The sequence below is a fragment of the Lemur catta genome, chromosome 1 (assembly GCF_020740605.2).
Source record: "Lemur catta isolate mLemCat1 chromosome 1, mLemCat1.pri, whole genome shotgun sequence".
Classification (NCBI taxonomy): Eukaryota; Metazoa; Chordata; class Mammalia; order Primates; family Lemuridae; genus Lemur; species Lemur catta.
Window position 1 is genome coordinate 145064816 of NC_059128.1, and position 14782 is coordinate 145079597.

Sequence of the window (14782 nt, forward strand, 5' to 3'; positions counted from 1 at the left end):
CCCCTCTACACACAAAGTCAAAAGTCAACCCAGCTGCCATCATCACGGGAGAAAATGTCCACTTCTCTCCTCATTCATTTCCCCAATGACAAGGTAGAGCACCATGAAGCATCAGAGGCTCAGACACAAAGAGTTTGTGGCAGGAGGAAGCTAATTCAAACTTCTCTGCCGTAAGAAGCCCCAGATGGACCAGCCCCAAGGTTTGCTTCCACTGCTGACAGCAGAGAACACTGAACTGATGAGAAGGGATTACGCAGAAGCAAAACTGCAGTGGGTTCGATGCTCAGCCCTGAGCATCTACATGGAGAACACCTCTAAAGGTTGTTGTCTCTTCCCACGGCACATCAGTGGGCCTTCAGAGTGGGCCAGTAGACCCAGGCCCGCACCACTAGAGATGGACAGTCAGAGGACAGGCTCTGAAGCAGGGCAGTGTGCCACACCTGGAGGGGCCCTGTGTGCCAGGAGCCAGTGAGCTCACCTGGGAACCCATCGTCGTCAAGGTCCCCTAGACTGGCGATGCTCTCCCCAAAGTGTGCATTGTAGGCGCTATCCCCAGTCAGGGCCAGCTGCTCCTCGAGGGCTCCCTGGGAAACAGGATGGAGGTAAAAAAAAAAAAAAAAAAAAAAACAGAACCAAAAAAAAAAAAACACACACACACAATAAAAACCAGAGCTCAGATGCTGCCCTCCTAGAGCACGACCATTGAGAGGAAACACCTGGGCAGAATCACAGGAACCCAAACTTCTCTCTCCTGGTGGCACAATGAGTTTCTTTCACCTGTGCAGCAGGACGGTCTCCGATAGCCTGAGATGCATTTTCGAGGGAAGGAGAATGTCGTGTTGGCCAATGATTACCCCTTGTCCTAATACTCTAAACGAGCAAACCTACCTCCCTACCTACCTGTCTCCATAGTATGCGCTCAGCTTTCCTCATGGCACAACATTTTTTCTCCAGAGTTGTTTTAAAAGGGTATATACATTTTTCTCCTTTTTCTCTCCTATGCCTTTCGGTGCAAGTTTATAAAGCTGTTCTGCAAGGTGTGCATATTAGTAATCTTGACCCAGGGAGTCAGAAAATCAACACACCCAGCAGCTCTTGGCCGGGGTGAGGGTGGTGGCACACATCACTGCACCTGTTATCACACATGGCTCGGGTCTGAATTCCCTGAGCAACGCTAACCAACAGAGGGAGGGGGGTCCATGGTGTATGGAGACGGGAAAAGTCATCTGACTTTGGGGAGAGTCACACCAGCTCTCCTCCCAGATCACTGACATGTGAATATCTGAGCGATACAACGCATCCTGATGTTTTGAGGCATAAGAATATTTAAGCTTTTCCCCAGTGTGTGACCCACCACACACCCAGAAGCCATCGGAAGAGGGTCTGGCTTTTGTCATGACCAAATCTTCTTTTTCACTATAAACAATCAATTTGCAACTTGAAAACAAAAACGATAGGATAATTTTCTTTTTTTTTTTTTTTTGGAACAAATATACAAAGGATGAATAAGAGTTTATTAATTTTAAATCAGAGGGATACTCATTTTCTAATAATTATGCATACATGATTAAAAGAAATTGAGTCAATGAAACCCCTACCCCAAAACACAAACACGTGTTAGTTTCCTCCTTAGTGTGGTGGAGAGAAGAAACGCCAGGAGCTAACTTCTCCTATGTACCATGCACTATGTGCCCATCTCCTTGTTTAAATCATGAAATGACTCTAGAAGGCAGGAGAATACTTAAGACCTCATGATTCTTCCCACATTACAGATGAGGAAACTGAGCCACCAATGTCAAATTGTTTGTCCCTGTCACCTAGGCTAGGAAGTGGCAAAACCAAGATTCAAACTAAGGTCCCCTTGCTTCAAAACCATCATTTTTTCTACTCTTCCATACTGCCTTCTGATCTTTAATCAAATAGGCTAAGGTTCAACAGAAAAAGAATACCTGGTACTTAGGATAACCACACAGCATCAGGATACATTGGTTGGGAGGGTGGGGTGTGTGAGTGCATCGTGCCCAGAAGAGTTCTGGGGGAATTATCACGCTTCAAGAGCCCACCCGCTGATTTAGACACACAGTCGGGCTGCTGGGTCCAACACGCACATAAGTGTTCCAGGCCCCGCAAATATAATAGCAGAAAGCCACTGAAATTCCCATCGCTCTCCTCTATCTAAGGACCACCTGATTTCTCCCCATGTCCTGCCCTGTCCCCCTTCCTAGATTGTCAGTGGGTACACAGGCACCAAGAATTACTACAACAGGTACCAAGAAGCACCCTCCCCGGGTCTGCACACATCAGAGGCAGCACAAGGCTCTAACCTTCCCTGGCTCTCCCTTCACTGACTGCTCTTTCTTTCTGGCATCTGCCGACCTAGTTAAACACCACTGCCCTCTCCCAATTGGGATAACTCTAATATCATCTTGTTATGTACAATATGTAGCATATATATGTGCTATATATAATAGCATCTTGTTATGTATAATATACATAACAGTATACTTTTATTGATATTTTATTACGAAAGTTGTACATTTTCACTATTTTGATAATAATAAAACTAAAAATCTACCCAAGCACCACCACCCAGAGAGCTCTGTGACTCACAATCTCTATGTTATTTGGAATATTTGTAAAGGCTGTTTGTACACACAGTTTTTATCCTTTTTCACTGATTATCTCATAAGTGTTTCGTCACGTTGGCCAAAAGGTGCCAGAACGTATTCACTGAACCATTTCCCTCTTGTTAAACACTCGACCTTCCAGATCCTGAAGACTCTGCTTTCTCACTGGTCTCCTGCCTCCATGAGTGCACTGCTCCCCCCTGCCCCAGCCCCAGCCTCCCGCCCGTCCACCCTCCAGCAGCTGCAGAGGGGCAGAGGCATCTTTCTGACCCTGTCATATCCTTTTCATCATTCTGCAGAATAAGGGCCATCAAGATTATGTCCCCCCAACCCAAACCCTTCCCCTCTGTGCTGAGCTGAGGGGTCTTGCTGCCTCACATCTAACCCACTCACCCCGCTCCCCACTGGGAGCTATACCATAGCCCACCCTGCCTGTTTGCTAACTCTTGCTCCTTCTTCAAGATTCCCCGGCTACTGCATCGTCTTCCTCTGCTTCCCTGGGCAGATGTGTATATGCTGCCAGAAAGGCAGCATAACCTCAAGACGAAGTGTGGCAGCTCTGAAGCCAGTTTGCCTAGGTTCAAATCCCAGCCCCACCACTTCTTAGCTGTGTGACTTGGGAAGTGTTACTTAATCTCTCTGCTCCTTAGTTTTTTCACCTGAAAAATAGGGACCCTTGATACCATGTATATATTGCATTGAAATCACTCACAGAAAGCAGGAGGAACAGTCCCTGGTATAAGTAAGCACTCACATAACAGCTATTAAGATTCTTCCTGGCCCCTGTCTGTTTGCAGTTGTAATATTGCATGTAACTTTCCATTCATGGATCAATGAGCTTCTTCAAGGCAGGAATCATGTCTTCACCTCCTCTGGGTAATGTGGCCCAGTGCATGCCCAGAGGGGTGCTCAGACACTACTGGCTGGACAAATGTCCCTCCCCTACACCGGTCCCCATGCTACCCAGTGTTGTACTCACATTTCCTCTGTTGATGTAGACGGTGACCTGCCCCTCGTCTCTGATCTCAGAAAACATGGGGGCCCCCACCAGCAGGTCAGAGAGGCCGTCCCCGTTCAGGTCAACTGCGCACAAGGAGGAGCCGAAGTAAGAGCCCATCTGCAACCAAGTTGAGTTGCAACAAAGCGTTCAGTGTCTGCCCTCACACAAGGAGGCCCTCGCTTTCCTCCAGCGCATCAGAGGCTGTGACAGCTATGCTGCCCCATAAGCCACAATGCCTCGGCAAACAGTGAAATACCCAACTTCCAGCAGCCACGAAAAAACCCAGGCAATGTGAGACCAAAGCTAACTGGCCCAGAGTCCCTGTTCCTAGAGCCCTATCAAAGGGAAGATAAACAGACTGATCCCTGGAGAACAAGGTGCAAGCCGAGGTTGTGAATATAGGTTACAACCATAATAAAAGTGCCCCTTATTCAGACGTTTGACAAGGCCAAGCAAGTAGGAACATGAAATTTCACAACACGAGGCAGGTATGAAAATAAGCGTTACACAGGGAAAGAGGTTACCCTCTCCCAGTCCTGTGCATAGCTAAGGATTGGTTAGGAAGGCATGAACTGAAGTGATGGAAAAAGTTCTAATTCATAAAACTGGCTGACTGATGAGGAAACAGAGCTGGTTGTACTGGCTCTTCTTTAATTATAATTTAATCTAGTACCTATTATTTGAAATCAGGGGTCTCAAATCCAAATACCAATGGGATCCAGGAAGGTGATACGATAGGTTTAAGGAAAACGTAACAGTGCAAGTACGCTTACAGGTGGCAAGCGATGCTTGTCTTCAGTGTCTGAGTAGCAACAGGGAGTGGTAGAGACTGCAGCAAACTGGAACCCACAGCCCGAGCAAAAGGAGCAGCTGCGACCCGGCTGTAGCTAACTGCCATCAAGAGAAAGGCTGACCCAGACAGGGCCAACCTTCCCATTTTTCAAGAGAAAATTTTATTTGAAGTGCCTATTTTTTAAATGCTGGCAATTTATTCATATTAAAAATTAAACAAATAATACACAGGCCAAACAAAAGTTTTTGTAGGCTGTATCTTTTCCAAAAGCCTTCCATTCGCAACCTCCGTTTCAAAGAAAAAAAAAAGTGCTACTCTTTTAAAATAAATGTTTTCAAATAGAAGGGCTCTGGTTTTATGGACATGACCAAGCATTTTCTTTTACTATTGGAGTTTGCTGGCAGCTGACCCAGGGGAGTTTGAGGGAGGCAGAGGGCACTCCAATCTACTTCCTGCAGCTAACACTGGCACAGGAGGACTCTGTAGCGGCTGCTCAGAAATCCTTCCCCAGTGACATGCCAAGGCCACCTCCAGTTCCTGCCACCACCCATTCTCAAGGGAGAAGGGCACAGGAAAGATCTGAAATCCCAGAAGGTGGGGAGCACAGAAACCAAGTTGCCAGTCACTAATTCAGTGGCCCTGCCAACCTCCCCATCTGAGCGTTAGTAAAAGGAACTGGTAAGGCACAGGCAAGGCCCCAAAGAGCAAAGCCGCCGCCTGCTCTCTCTGGCTGAGCCCCAGGGGAACTATTTGTTTCATTCCAAGGGGCTATTTAACTTGGCATCTTCATCGGTGTTAAATCAGAAATCCCCGTACATGAAGTTTCCTATCTAAGTTTTGAAATGCAAACACTTCACCTACTCAGTTAATTCAATAAAACTTCGGTACAAAGCAGTGACATGCTTTGGGGTGAGCGTCCCTTATCAGAGCACCCCGCCAGCCTGGAAACGCAGAGACTCGAGTCTGTGTTCACAGCTGAATTGAACACATATTGGTGATTTCTTATGTGTACTATTTGAAGGATGTCAACCAACACAGACCAGAGGGGTTTGGGGTTTTGAGGGTTTTTCCTCTTATGGGAAGTCGGGATATAAGACTATCTGACCAAATTCTACCCAAACGAAAGCAGAAGTGAACTGGTGGTTTGCTGAGGTATTATAAAACCCTCCTCTCTATGTGGCTCTAGACATGGGGCTAAAGCTAACGGCATTCTTTGAAAACCCAGGGTCATGTCCTCTCCCTAGGAGATAATGGAGAAGTCAGAGAGACCAGAATGTCTCGTTTCTCTGGCAAAAAGCAGAATAAAAGGTATAAAGAGAGGGAATGGCCTATTTCAGAATGAGAGTGATGATGATGAGGTAAAGTTAGCTGGAGACACTGTGGAAGGAAGTGAAGGCAAGAGGGCCGTGAGTGGCAGGATGGAGGGGCAGCTAGAGAATGGGGCAAAGGGCAGGGTGAGAGGAGCCCTGAAGGAGCGAAAAAGTCCCATGGCCATGGAGCTGGGAGGTGAAACACCTGAGCCCCTCTGTCCCTTCTCCAAGAAGTCTGACATATCTTGTCATAATAAGGACATTCAAGTAGACACGCAAGCGAGTCTGTCCTGGAACCCAATGGCACAATATCCTCAGGAAGTTTGGACAAGTGGTTTTCTCAAGTGTGCCCAATCCTCCTCACACCACCCACTCTCAAATCCAACCCCCCAAACCCGACCCACAGGGGCACAGGTGGGTGGCCATGTAGGTTAGCACCTGAACCACGAGGTTTTCGAGGAGAGAGGGCACAATGGCAGACTGCTGACCACACAAGGACCGCAGGCACTCACTGGGCCCACCTGGGGCACAGGCGGCATGCAGTGGAGCAGGGAAGGAGGAAGCACGTCAGGAGGCACAGCTGCCACTGAGCATAAAGACACTTGGAAAATAGGGTGACAGAAACATCTAAGCTGCACAATTCACAGAAAATAGGGTGACAGGCACATCTAAGCTGCACGATTCACTTTAAAGAATGTTTTAATTTCATGCTTTCAAACCCAGGCACCTTTGAAAGGAGGAGGGGGTTTGTTTCCACGGAAGACACAACCACCCATTTCTTATTTTTTGAAGATCTAAAAGGTTAGACTTAGTGCCGTTCACACCCTGCTTGCTCTTTAGGGCTCTTTTTAATCACGAATAGCATGCAGCTATTTCTTTCCTAACTTTAGGGGTGCTTGGAAAACCTTTTTTGCAGAATTGCTCGCAGTCATTTTCCAGTGTTGTTGCTTTGGGGTTTTAGAAATGTTAAAATAACAGAGGCCAGCACAGTTCTCAGGGGAACACAGAGCCGTTCTGAGGGAAAATGAAAAACCAAGTTTGGTGGTACAGTTTTTATTCAAAAGGTTATGACAATTATACACTAAGTGTAAGTATATATTTAGGTTGTTAAAACTGCAAAAAAGGTCTCTTGGCGAGTGGGACTTCTGGAACTCAGAATATGGCTCACCACTGGAACAATGTGGAAGGATCTCAGCCTGGCCTACTGCAGTTCCAACTCACAGAAGGAGCAGAACCGGGCTTGGGGGCACGTGGCTCAGGAGGAAGCAATCGTTTTTTTCTCCTTGTCTCAGGGTGGCGTAGATAAAATCACCTTCTGGCATTCCCCTATCTTCTGGAGTCTCCTTCCCACGTCTAAGGCATCCTGTGCTTCTTCCCAGGGCCCGCTGGGGCCTCCACCAAGACCAGCTTCCACATTACTCCCCACCCCTCCCAGCCTAAACTTGCATCGCTCAGAACAGCCAAGCTCAGCCAAACGGTCCTGCTGATCTAAGCCACACTAAGGTGTGTGCAACTGATAAGCCCATGACAAATGTTTACTTATTGAAGGACTCTCTACCTTGCTTAATTTTAGGCTACAGTGCAGTATACCAGAAACCTTCATGAAGCAGAGAGAGGATTAGGGGGAGGATGGGGATGACACAGGCAGATAAACCTTGTCCAGGACTAACTTCAGGGCAGCCTCCTGAGCTATTTCTGCTTCAAGGTTCTAAGAGGAACTGGGTGACTTTTGTTTGGATGTTCTCTGTATGACAACAGTCCCTGTGGCAGTGACAGTAGAGGGCTAAGGATGCGGGAAAGAGAACAGCATCAGGCTGGTCAGACAGGGACAGTGAGAAGCATTTGCCTACCTGCGTCCTTTGACAGTAATCACTTATATAGACATAACGGGCTTGCTACTGGAACTCAACTGCTCCTGATCCCCCTAGGGGTGGAGATGCAGGAGTATGAGACAGATACGGAGGCAGAGAAAGGCAAAGAGACAGGGCATGCCAGTTGTTTTGATGACGGTGTCTGAACTATGGACAATCTCTTAAAACTCTATGCTGTAACTTGGCCATGGATAAACTCACCTTGCTACATGATGTCTCCTAAAATGAGCATGAATCCCATGAATCTGCAGGTTACACACACTGCTGAGAAGGTAAAGACACTAACATACAGACAGAACCACCACATAAATGGAGGGCACAGGCAAGGCCTTCATACCAATTTTCTAAAAAGTCTAAGAACTGACTCCATATGATCACATCTCTCAAATAAAAAATAGTCACTTATATCAAGAACCTCACCTTTTTACCTGATGCCTGAAAAATCTTAATTAAGGTGCCTGATCTTCGGTCCGCTCTAAAAATATAAACCTATGGAAGGAAAAAAAATCTAGTTAGAATGAAAGCAATAACCAAAGATATCGATCAGGACCCTCTTGGGAGTCCTATTTAAAGGCCAGGCACACGGCAGGTGTGCTTACGCTGACTGATGATAATGAAGAGGTCAGCATAGCTCTCTTCTTACCAATCCTGCAAAAAAAAAAGTGTCCTTCAATCCGGAGGCAGAAATCACCTCTACTGCTCCTGAACCACAGGGTTTACAGAAACCATGCGTAATAAGACCCAAGGAGCTTCCAAATTATTAGTAAATAATCCAATTCTCAGAAAAGTAAGTATTTTCTTCCTTGAAATATTTCCTTTACTCCTATTAGGTAGACTTTTAACAGGTATCACAGCATAAGACAAAAGGATGGAGGTGAGTATTGTAGGCAAAGCAGTTTCCGAAAGTGCTTCCACATAATATGAGAGCCATGGGCTCCGCTTGGGTAAACGTAAGTTTGGTTTGAGAAATGTAGATTTAAACATCACATAAGTTCCTTTATTGTGCAATTTCTCAGAGCCTTTGGCACGCACATTTAAACTATGAATCACCACTGCAAAGATGATCATTGCCGTTTAACTCCCTAAATATACTTAACTATGGAAGTTTTTTTTTTTTACAAGTAACATCTTATGGGAAGAGTGTCTCAAAAGAACAGGACAGATGATCCTCCCATGGGATAATAACTACAATCTTAGTGTGAACGCCTTTGTCCCCTGACAACAGAAATGAATAACCACCAAAGGTGAGAAGTCCATTTTGGGGTCCTTGGGAATCGAGTCTGTACCAGCCCCAGTCCTTGGGAATGTGGAATAGTCACAACTTTGTCAGCTGTAACCAGTTTTCCCAGCACTTCTCAGGTGGTCCAACCCAAAGAAGCATTTCTATGTTCTTTCTTTGTTTGCTGGATCCAGGATTCCTGCTGTCTGACTCTATCAGTTATAAATACCATTCTCGTCTTAAAACTTGTCAGGGACTATGCAGTCATCACAATCATTTGAAGGGAAACATTAAACTGGACCAAGTGTTTCTGCAATTGGTGAGAAAAGAAAGCTGTTATCAGCACAGAGCCATCCACGTCACTGTGAGCTGGGGGTAAGCATTTTTACCAACCCTGCAGAGATGCTGGGTAGCCTGCGGCTCCTCCCGACTCCATCAGTGTGGAGACAGCTCTTGGTGGTTTTCCCTCCACCGTGTCGAGAAATTCATGTGACTCAGAAAGACCCACTTCTTTCTCGAGGTTACCAAAGGTTATCTGCATGCCTTCTCCTTCCTCCTGCTTGGGGTCCTGGTTTATCTGGTTTCATTTTCAAAGAACCTTTCTCCGCAGCATCAGTATTAAGGAGGAGGGAGGAGCATGCTCCAGGGATGTGAGCAGCAGTTCCTAAGCTCTGCCTGAGAGGATCCACAGAAATAACCCTCATGAAAACATCTCAGTCAAGCTTAGGCAGCTGCATGGTTTGTTTGCTTCCTGATCGTCCTAACATTCTGGCTGAAGGCTCCAATGACCAGTGGTCTAGCCCATTTGGGCCAATACAGAATCCCAACCTCAATTCTCTAAGCCCCAGGAAATAATGGCCAGACTCTATCACAGGCCCACCCCAGGGGCTCAAATCTAAAGTTGATTCCTCCATTCAGTCTTTTCCATCAGACAATGTAAGGAGCTTGTTAAAAATGCAGATTCCTGACCAGTGTGGACCCACTCAATCTGGATTGCCTATACCTTGAAGCTAAAGAACCAACAAGCATAGTTCTACATAATTCAGACCCCTTGGAGGCCATGACTCCAAAAGGGACTGAGACAACCCTAGAGCCATGGGGTCTTTTAGGGAAGCTAGACTCACATATTCCCAGTCCAGCCTTGGACTAAACCAGTCTTGGGAACCCAGTGTTCCTTCCAAAACATTGGGGAAATAAATGTGAGAAAAATTTAGGGCATAAATAAAGCCCCAAAGATATCAGGGACTAGACCTGGCTCCATTAAGTCAAAGCCAAACTTAGGAAGGGTTTGCAAGGGTGGGGACTGGAAGGTGGACAGCACTGGATGCCATTCCTTTGGAGGGCACCATGATGCCAGGGGTCAGTCTTGTAAAGCACACACACAGAGTCAGCTGTGACGAATCTCAGATAAGAATGTGCAGAAAACGGAGAGCATGAATAACATTCACACTGACTGAGCTCTCAAGGGAAACCCTCAAATGGAAAGGGACTGCAAGGATTCCTCGCTACTTCATCACTTACCCGCCAGCCACCCAGGAGCAGGCTTAGGTCAAAGTCAGCTGACAAACCCCTACAACAGGGGCAGCAGGCTCCCCTCTTCTACCTGACCCACGCTATTCCACAGACTTTTCCTCTCACCTTTCCGATGCCTTCGTCCTGTGGGGCACCTCCTACCACGTCAGTGGTGGACGGGTGAGAGAAGTGGCCAGCAGTCACTGCGTAGCCTAAACAGGATGGGCAGAAAACAAGGACAGGGTTGAGAAAGAAGGGCAGGGAAGGAAAATATCCATCAGAGGAAAAAGTTTCTCAAGCCCATCCCCTATCTGGACAGCTATGTTCCAGTTATTCTGGGACCATAAACTACCAGGGAACAATGGCGGCTGTCAGTCTTCTCATGCTGGAATAGCTCATCTCACAAAAAGGCACGTTCACAAGGACATCAGGGCAGGAGAGAGTGCTTTATGAGTGTCCTCTTAGGACAGGTCCTGTGCTAAATACTATAAATGTTTTTTCTTTTCAAGGTATACTTTTCATACAGTTAAGTACATATATCTGATGTGCAGAAATTAATGAATGTGTGCACATGTGCATAACCATTCAACCACACCCAGATAGAGAAAGTGAATATAACCATAGCACCATCACCCCAGAAGGTTCCCTCATGCTCCTTCCCAGTCAACAACCCCACGCAAGTAGCCACTATTCTGATTTCTGTCACTACATATTAGGTTTCCCTTTTCTAGAACTTCACTCAGCATCACATCTGTGACATTCATCTATGTTGTTCAGTATAGTAGCAGTAGTTTCTTTTTGCTGTTGGGTAATGTTCCATTGCATAAATATATTGTATCTTTATTTATTCTCTGTTATATTGGGCATTTAGGTTGTTTCCAGTTTGGAGCAATTATGAATAAAGTTGCCATGAACATTCTTATATGTCTTTAGGTACCATTACCTCTTTTAATCTAACAACTGTATAATTGTTTATTCCATTTTACAGATATGGAAATAGACAAAACATAGTTAAACTACATGCTAAAGATTACACAGCAAGATTCAAATCCAATCTGTCTGCAAAGGCCCCTCAATTTACCATTATACCATATTCCCTCCTAAGAGAAGGTAAAAGAAGCTGTCCTGGATGGTTGGTCAAAGATCTGGATACAAAAGAAACAAAAGAAAAGGGTGTCTGAGCTTAGTCTAAATGTCTCGTGCTTTTTGGGAACCTTGCTGGCAAGGCTGAAAACTCCCCTCTGCCCAGCACAAACCCTGTGCAGACTGCCATATGTTCTGAAAACTTGTCATCACCCTCAAACCCTAACGCTGTGATTATAAGCTGTTTGAGTTTTGTGATGACACCATATCATGATCAATTCTTATTCCTCATGTGGCTGATTTCTTCAGACTGGGGGCTCACATTACTTAAGCATATTATGAGTGATACCAAAGCCTGAACTGATCCTTGCTAATCCACACAGCAGATAAGGGCCTCTGTTCCATATACAGGGAGAAACCACAGCCCCTAAGGTTCAAAGGGCCTGTGCTAGACCCTGACGCCACCATCCAAACCAGGCTTTCTTCTATCTTCTCTTGGTTCTCCGATTCAATGAACCTGTGTTGAGTTCCTACTATACACCAGAGACTATACAAAGTCCTAGAAATGTGAGACAATGTCCCCACCTTCAAGGTGCTCCCAGCATAGTGAGGGGTACAGTACCAGTGACAGGTGCTGTCTCAGTACCACACACAAGGGAGGCAGCTCAGCATTTAGGCTATACTCAGAAACCACGGGTTTATACCCCAACTTTGCTACTTAGGAGCCATTTGACCTGGGCAAGTTAGATAACTCCTTTGTACCTCAGTTTCATTATCTATAAAATGTGGATAATATTATAATAATAATAGCTACCTCATAAGGTTGTTTCAGAAACTAAAAGAAATAATACACAGAGCCTGGCAGGGTAAAAAATGCTTAAAAGACGATAGTATTAAGGAGCTGGTGGGTACAGGAACAAAAGCCCCAGAGACCCAGAGTAGAAGGATTACTGGGTCTATGCTATGGGGCAAAAAACTCGTAGTTAGATGAGAAAAGGCAAGTCAACAACTCCCTACTCCCACGTGACAAGAAATTCCCAGTAACTCTCTATGCAAAAAGGAGGTCAGGGACATCCCCTGATTTAAGTTATGTGTAATGAGTGTGAAAGAGCATTGTTTTGTCATTATGAGGCCTAAATTTAGCTTCATTTTCTGTCCAGAATTATAGCACTTAGGGCATGGATTAAAGAAAAGAGTCTTGTAATTATCATCTGCACAAGCAAAGACAGCCTCTGATCCTAAATGGGCCTGGCCTTATCCTGGCGTCATGCTTGCCTCACGGCGGCTAAAATAGATTGTGGCTATCTTCTTTCTAGAAGATTAAGAGGGTTGAGAAAAGAAGAGAAATTGTTCTGAGCCCTTAATTAAACTTCAGTATTAGGTTGTCATCTGTCATGATAATTTCTGGTCCTTATAATTTCTATTTGCAACCAGTTTTGTGAGCAGGAAGCAGAGATTCCAGCCAGAGGGAAGCCCTGGAAAACCAGGATTCTGTTACACTCATTTTGTATCTGGCCATCTGAACTTCAGTAATTGCTATAACAAGAAAATAAAACGTTTGCTTCCCTGGAGGCTTAACAGTCAGCTTTTTAATTAAATCACACAGTTTTAACTCAGTTCCCTCCTTTGTTCCCCTCTCTACCTTCTGTATGACGGGCTAGACGTTAACGTGCCCTGGCTAAACACATATGAATTACAACAGATGTAAAAGACAGTGACATCTTCTTTCCACCAATAAAGCAATAATTTATGAGCTTGGTGGGAATCACACCCATTTCCCCTTTCTTACCTGTCATCTCCCTGAGCTACTCACCCAGGTAGGTGTACCGCCTGCTCATGATCGTGTCATCATTCAGTTTAAAATAGGTGTTGTCCGTAAGGTTCAGCACTTTGACCGTCCCAGCCCAATAAAATGACCCTGGGGCGCCCATCACCACCAGCTCCTGCAGCAAAGAAATCCAAGGGTAAACAGGGAAGGAAGCTGAGGAGGGGAAGCAGGGTGTGTTGAGAACCACAGTCACAACAACAGAAAACTCAGAATTAAATTTAAAATACCTCACACCAAGCGCTCTTTTCAGCTAAGCAATAAAAACATATTTCACCAGATTTCCTAGCATTAAGGACTCTATTATATGGATGGGATTATCAGGACTAAAGACACAAAGATGACCAAGCAGGGGAACAGAATGTGAGACAGACCAGTCCCCTATCCTATCCACAATGAGGCTGCAATCATTTCCTCAACTTATACCAGGATCAAACAAACAAGGAAACAGCAAACTCCTGACATTGTCCTAAACCACAGGTTCCAGGGAACAACTCTCATGGAAAGGCAGCAATACCTCACCTAGCCTGGACTCCAGCCCCACTCTCCAGCAACTCCTCCACCTGATACACAGCAAGAGGAAAACAGTGATCAAGATCAGCTTGGCAAACCTGTGCACTAATATTCCAGCCAAATTCCTTCCAGTGCTCACGCAAGACCCTCTTCTCAGGAGTGGTTCTACAGCACGGTTTTCCAGCCACTCCAGCCCGATGCAGATGTGAAGGAATGAAACCAAGAGATCAGAGACCCCAACCAAGGAAGGACATAAACTGCAAGGAGAAGAGACCACAGGCAGAAAGAGACAGTACTACTATTAAACACAGACTCAAGAACACAAAAGGCACAGCTGTCTTCAGCATTAGATTAGGGGGAAACAGTCGACAGGCCTGAGAGCATGCTTGTGCCACAAAACCATCAAATGACCATTGCCGATGATAATCCTAAGTGCCCCAAAATGATTCGGTTACCAAAGGAAGTCAGCACGGATATCTGCAGGATTTTACCCACAAGAATATGTATCATAACTATACTAAGAGAAGTTGGAAACAACCTGAACACCTAACAATAGGGACTCTAAATTATGGTGCATTCATTCAATAGAATTCTACGCAGCATTAAAAACTGTGGCAGATCTAATGGCACAGAGAGATAGTCACAAAGTGCTGGGGAGTTAAAAAGGATATACCAAACAATATGTATGCTATGATCATGTTTTGTGTTAAAAAAAAAAAAACAAAACCAAAAACACACACATGTACAGACAGACAAGCAACAGACAGGACCAAGAGGATAAGCCCCAAAACATTTATGGTTTTTTCCACTAGGTGATAAGATCGTGGGAATCAATCTTTCTCCCTCCTTCTCATCTCCAAAGCGTATTTTCTTTGTATTTTTCAAAATTCTAGAATAGACTGTTTTCCAAGAGCACTGGGCCTCAGACCGCATGGCTGGGACCCTCTAAACTAATTCAGGTTTTCTAAGCAATTCTGCTCTTTTTGTCTCCATCCCTGCAATGGCCCACACCTCCTCTGCTTGGGCAAC

At 45.3% G+C, this 14782-nt stretch overlaps 1 protein-coding gene across 4 annotated transcripts in view; it reads right to left on the bottom strand.

The window, feature by feature from the left end:
• Positions 1-14782, bottom strand: part of ITGA9 (integrin subunit alpha 9) — a 328677-nt gene that overhangs the window by 266238 nt on the left and 47657 nt on the right. For all 4 annotated transcript variants that reach the window (XM_045536738.1, XM_045536741.1, XM_045536745.1 and 1 more), the window contains 5 exons: positions 13229-13358; positions 10459-10544; positions 8022-8090; positions 3607-3744; positions 479-584 (listed from right to left, as the gene is read on the bottom strand). In XM_045536738.1, the coding sequence (XP_045392694.1) occupies positions 479-584; positions 3607-3744; positions 8022-8090; positions 10459-10544; positions 13229-13358 (529 nt within the window). The remainder of the gene's footprint in view (positions 1-478; positions 585-3606; positions 3745-8021; positions 8091-10458; positions 10545-13228; positions 13359-14782) is intronic.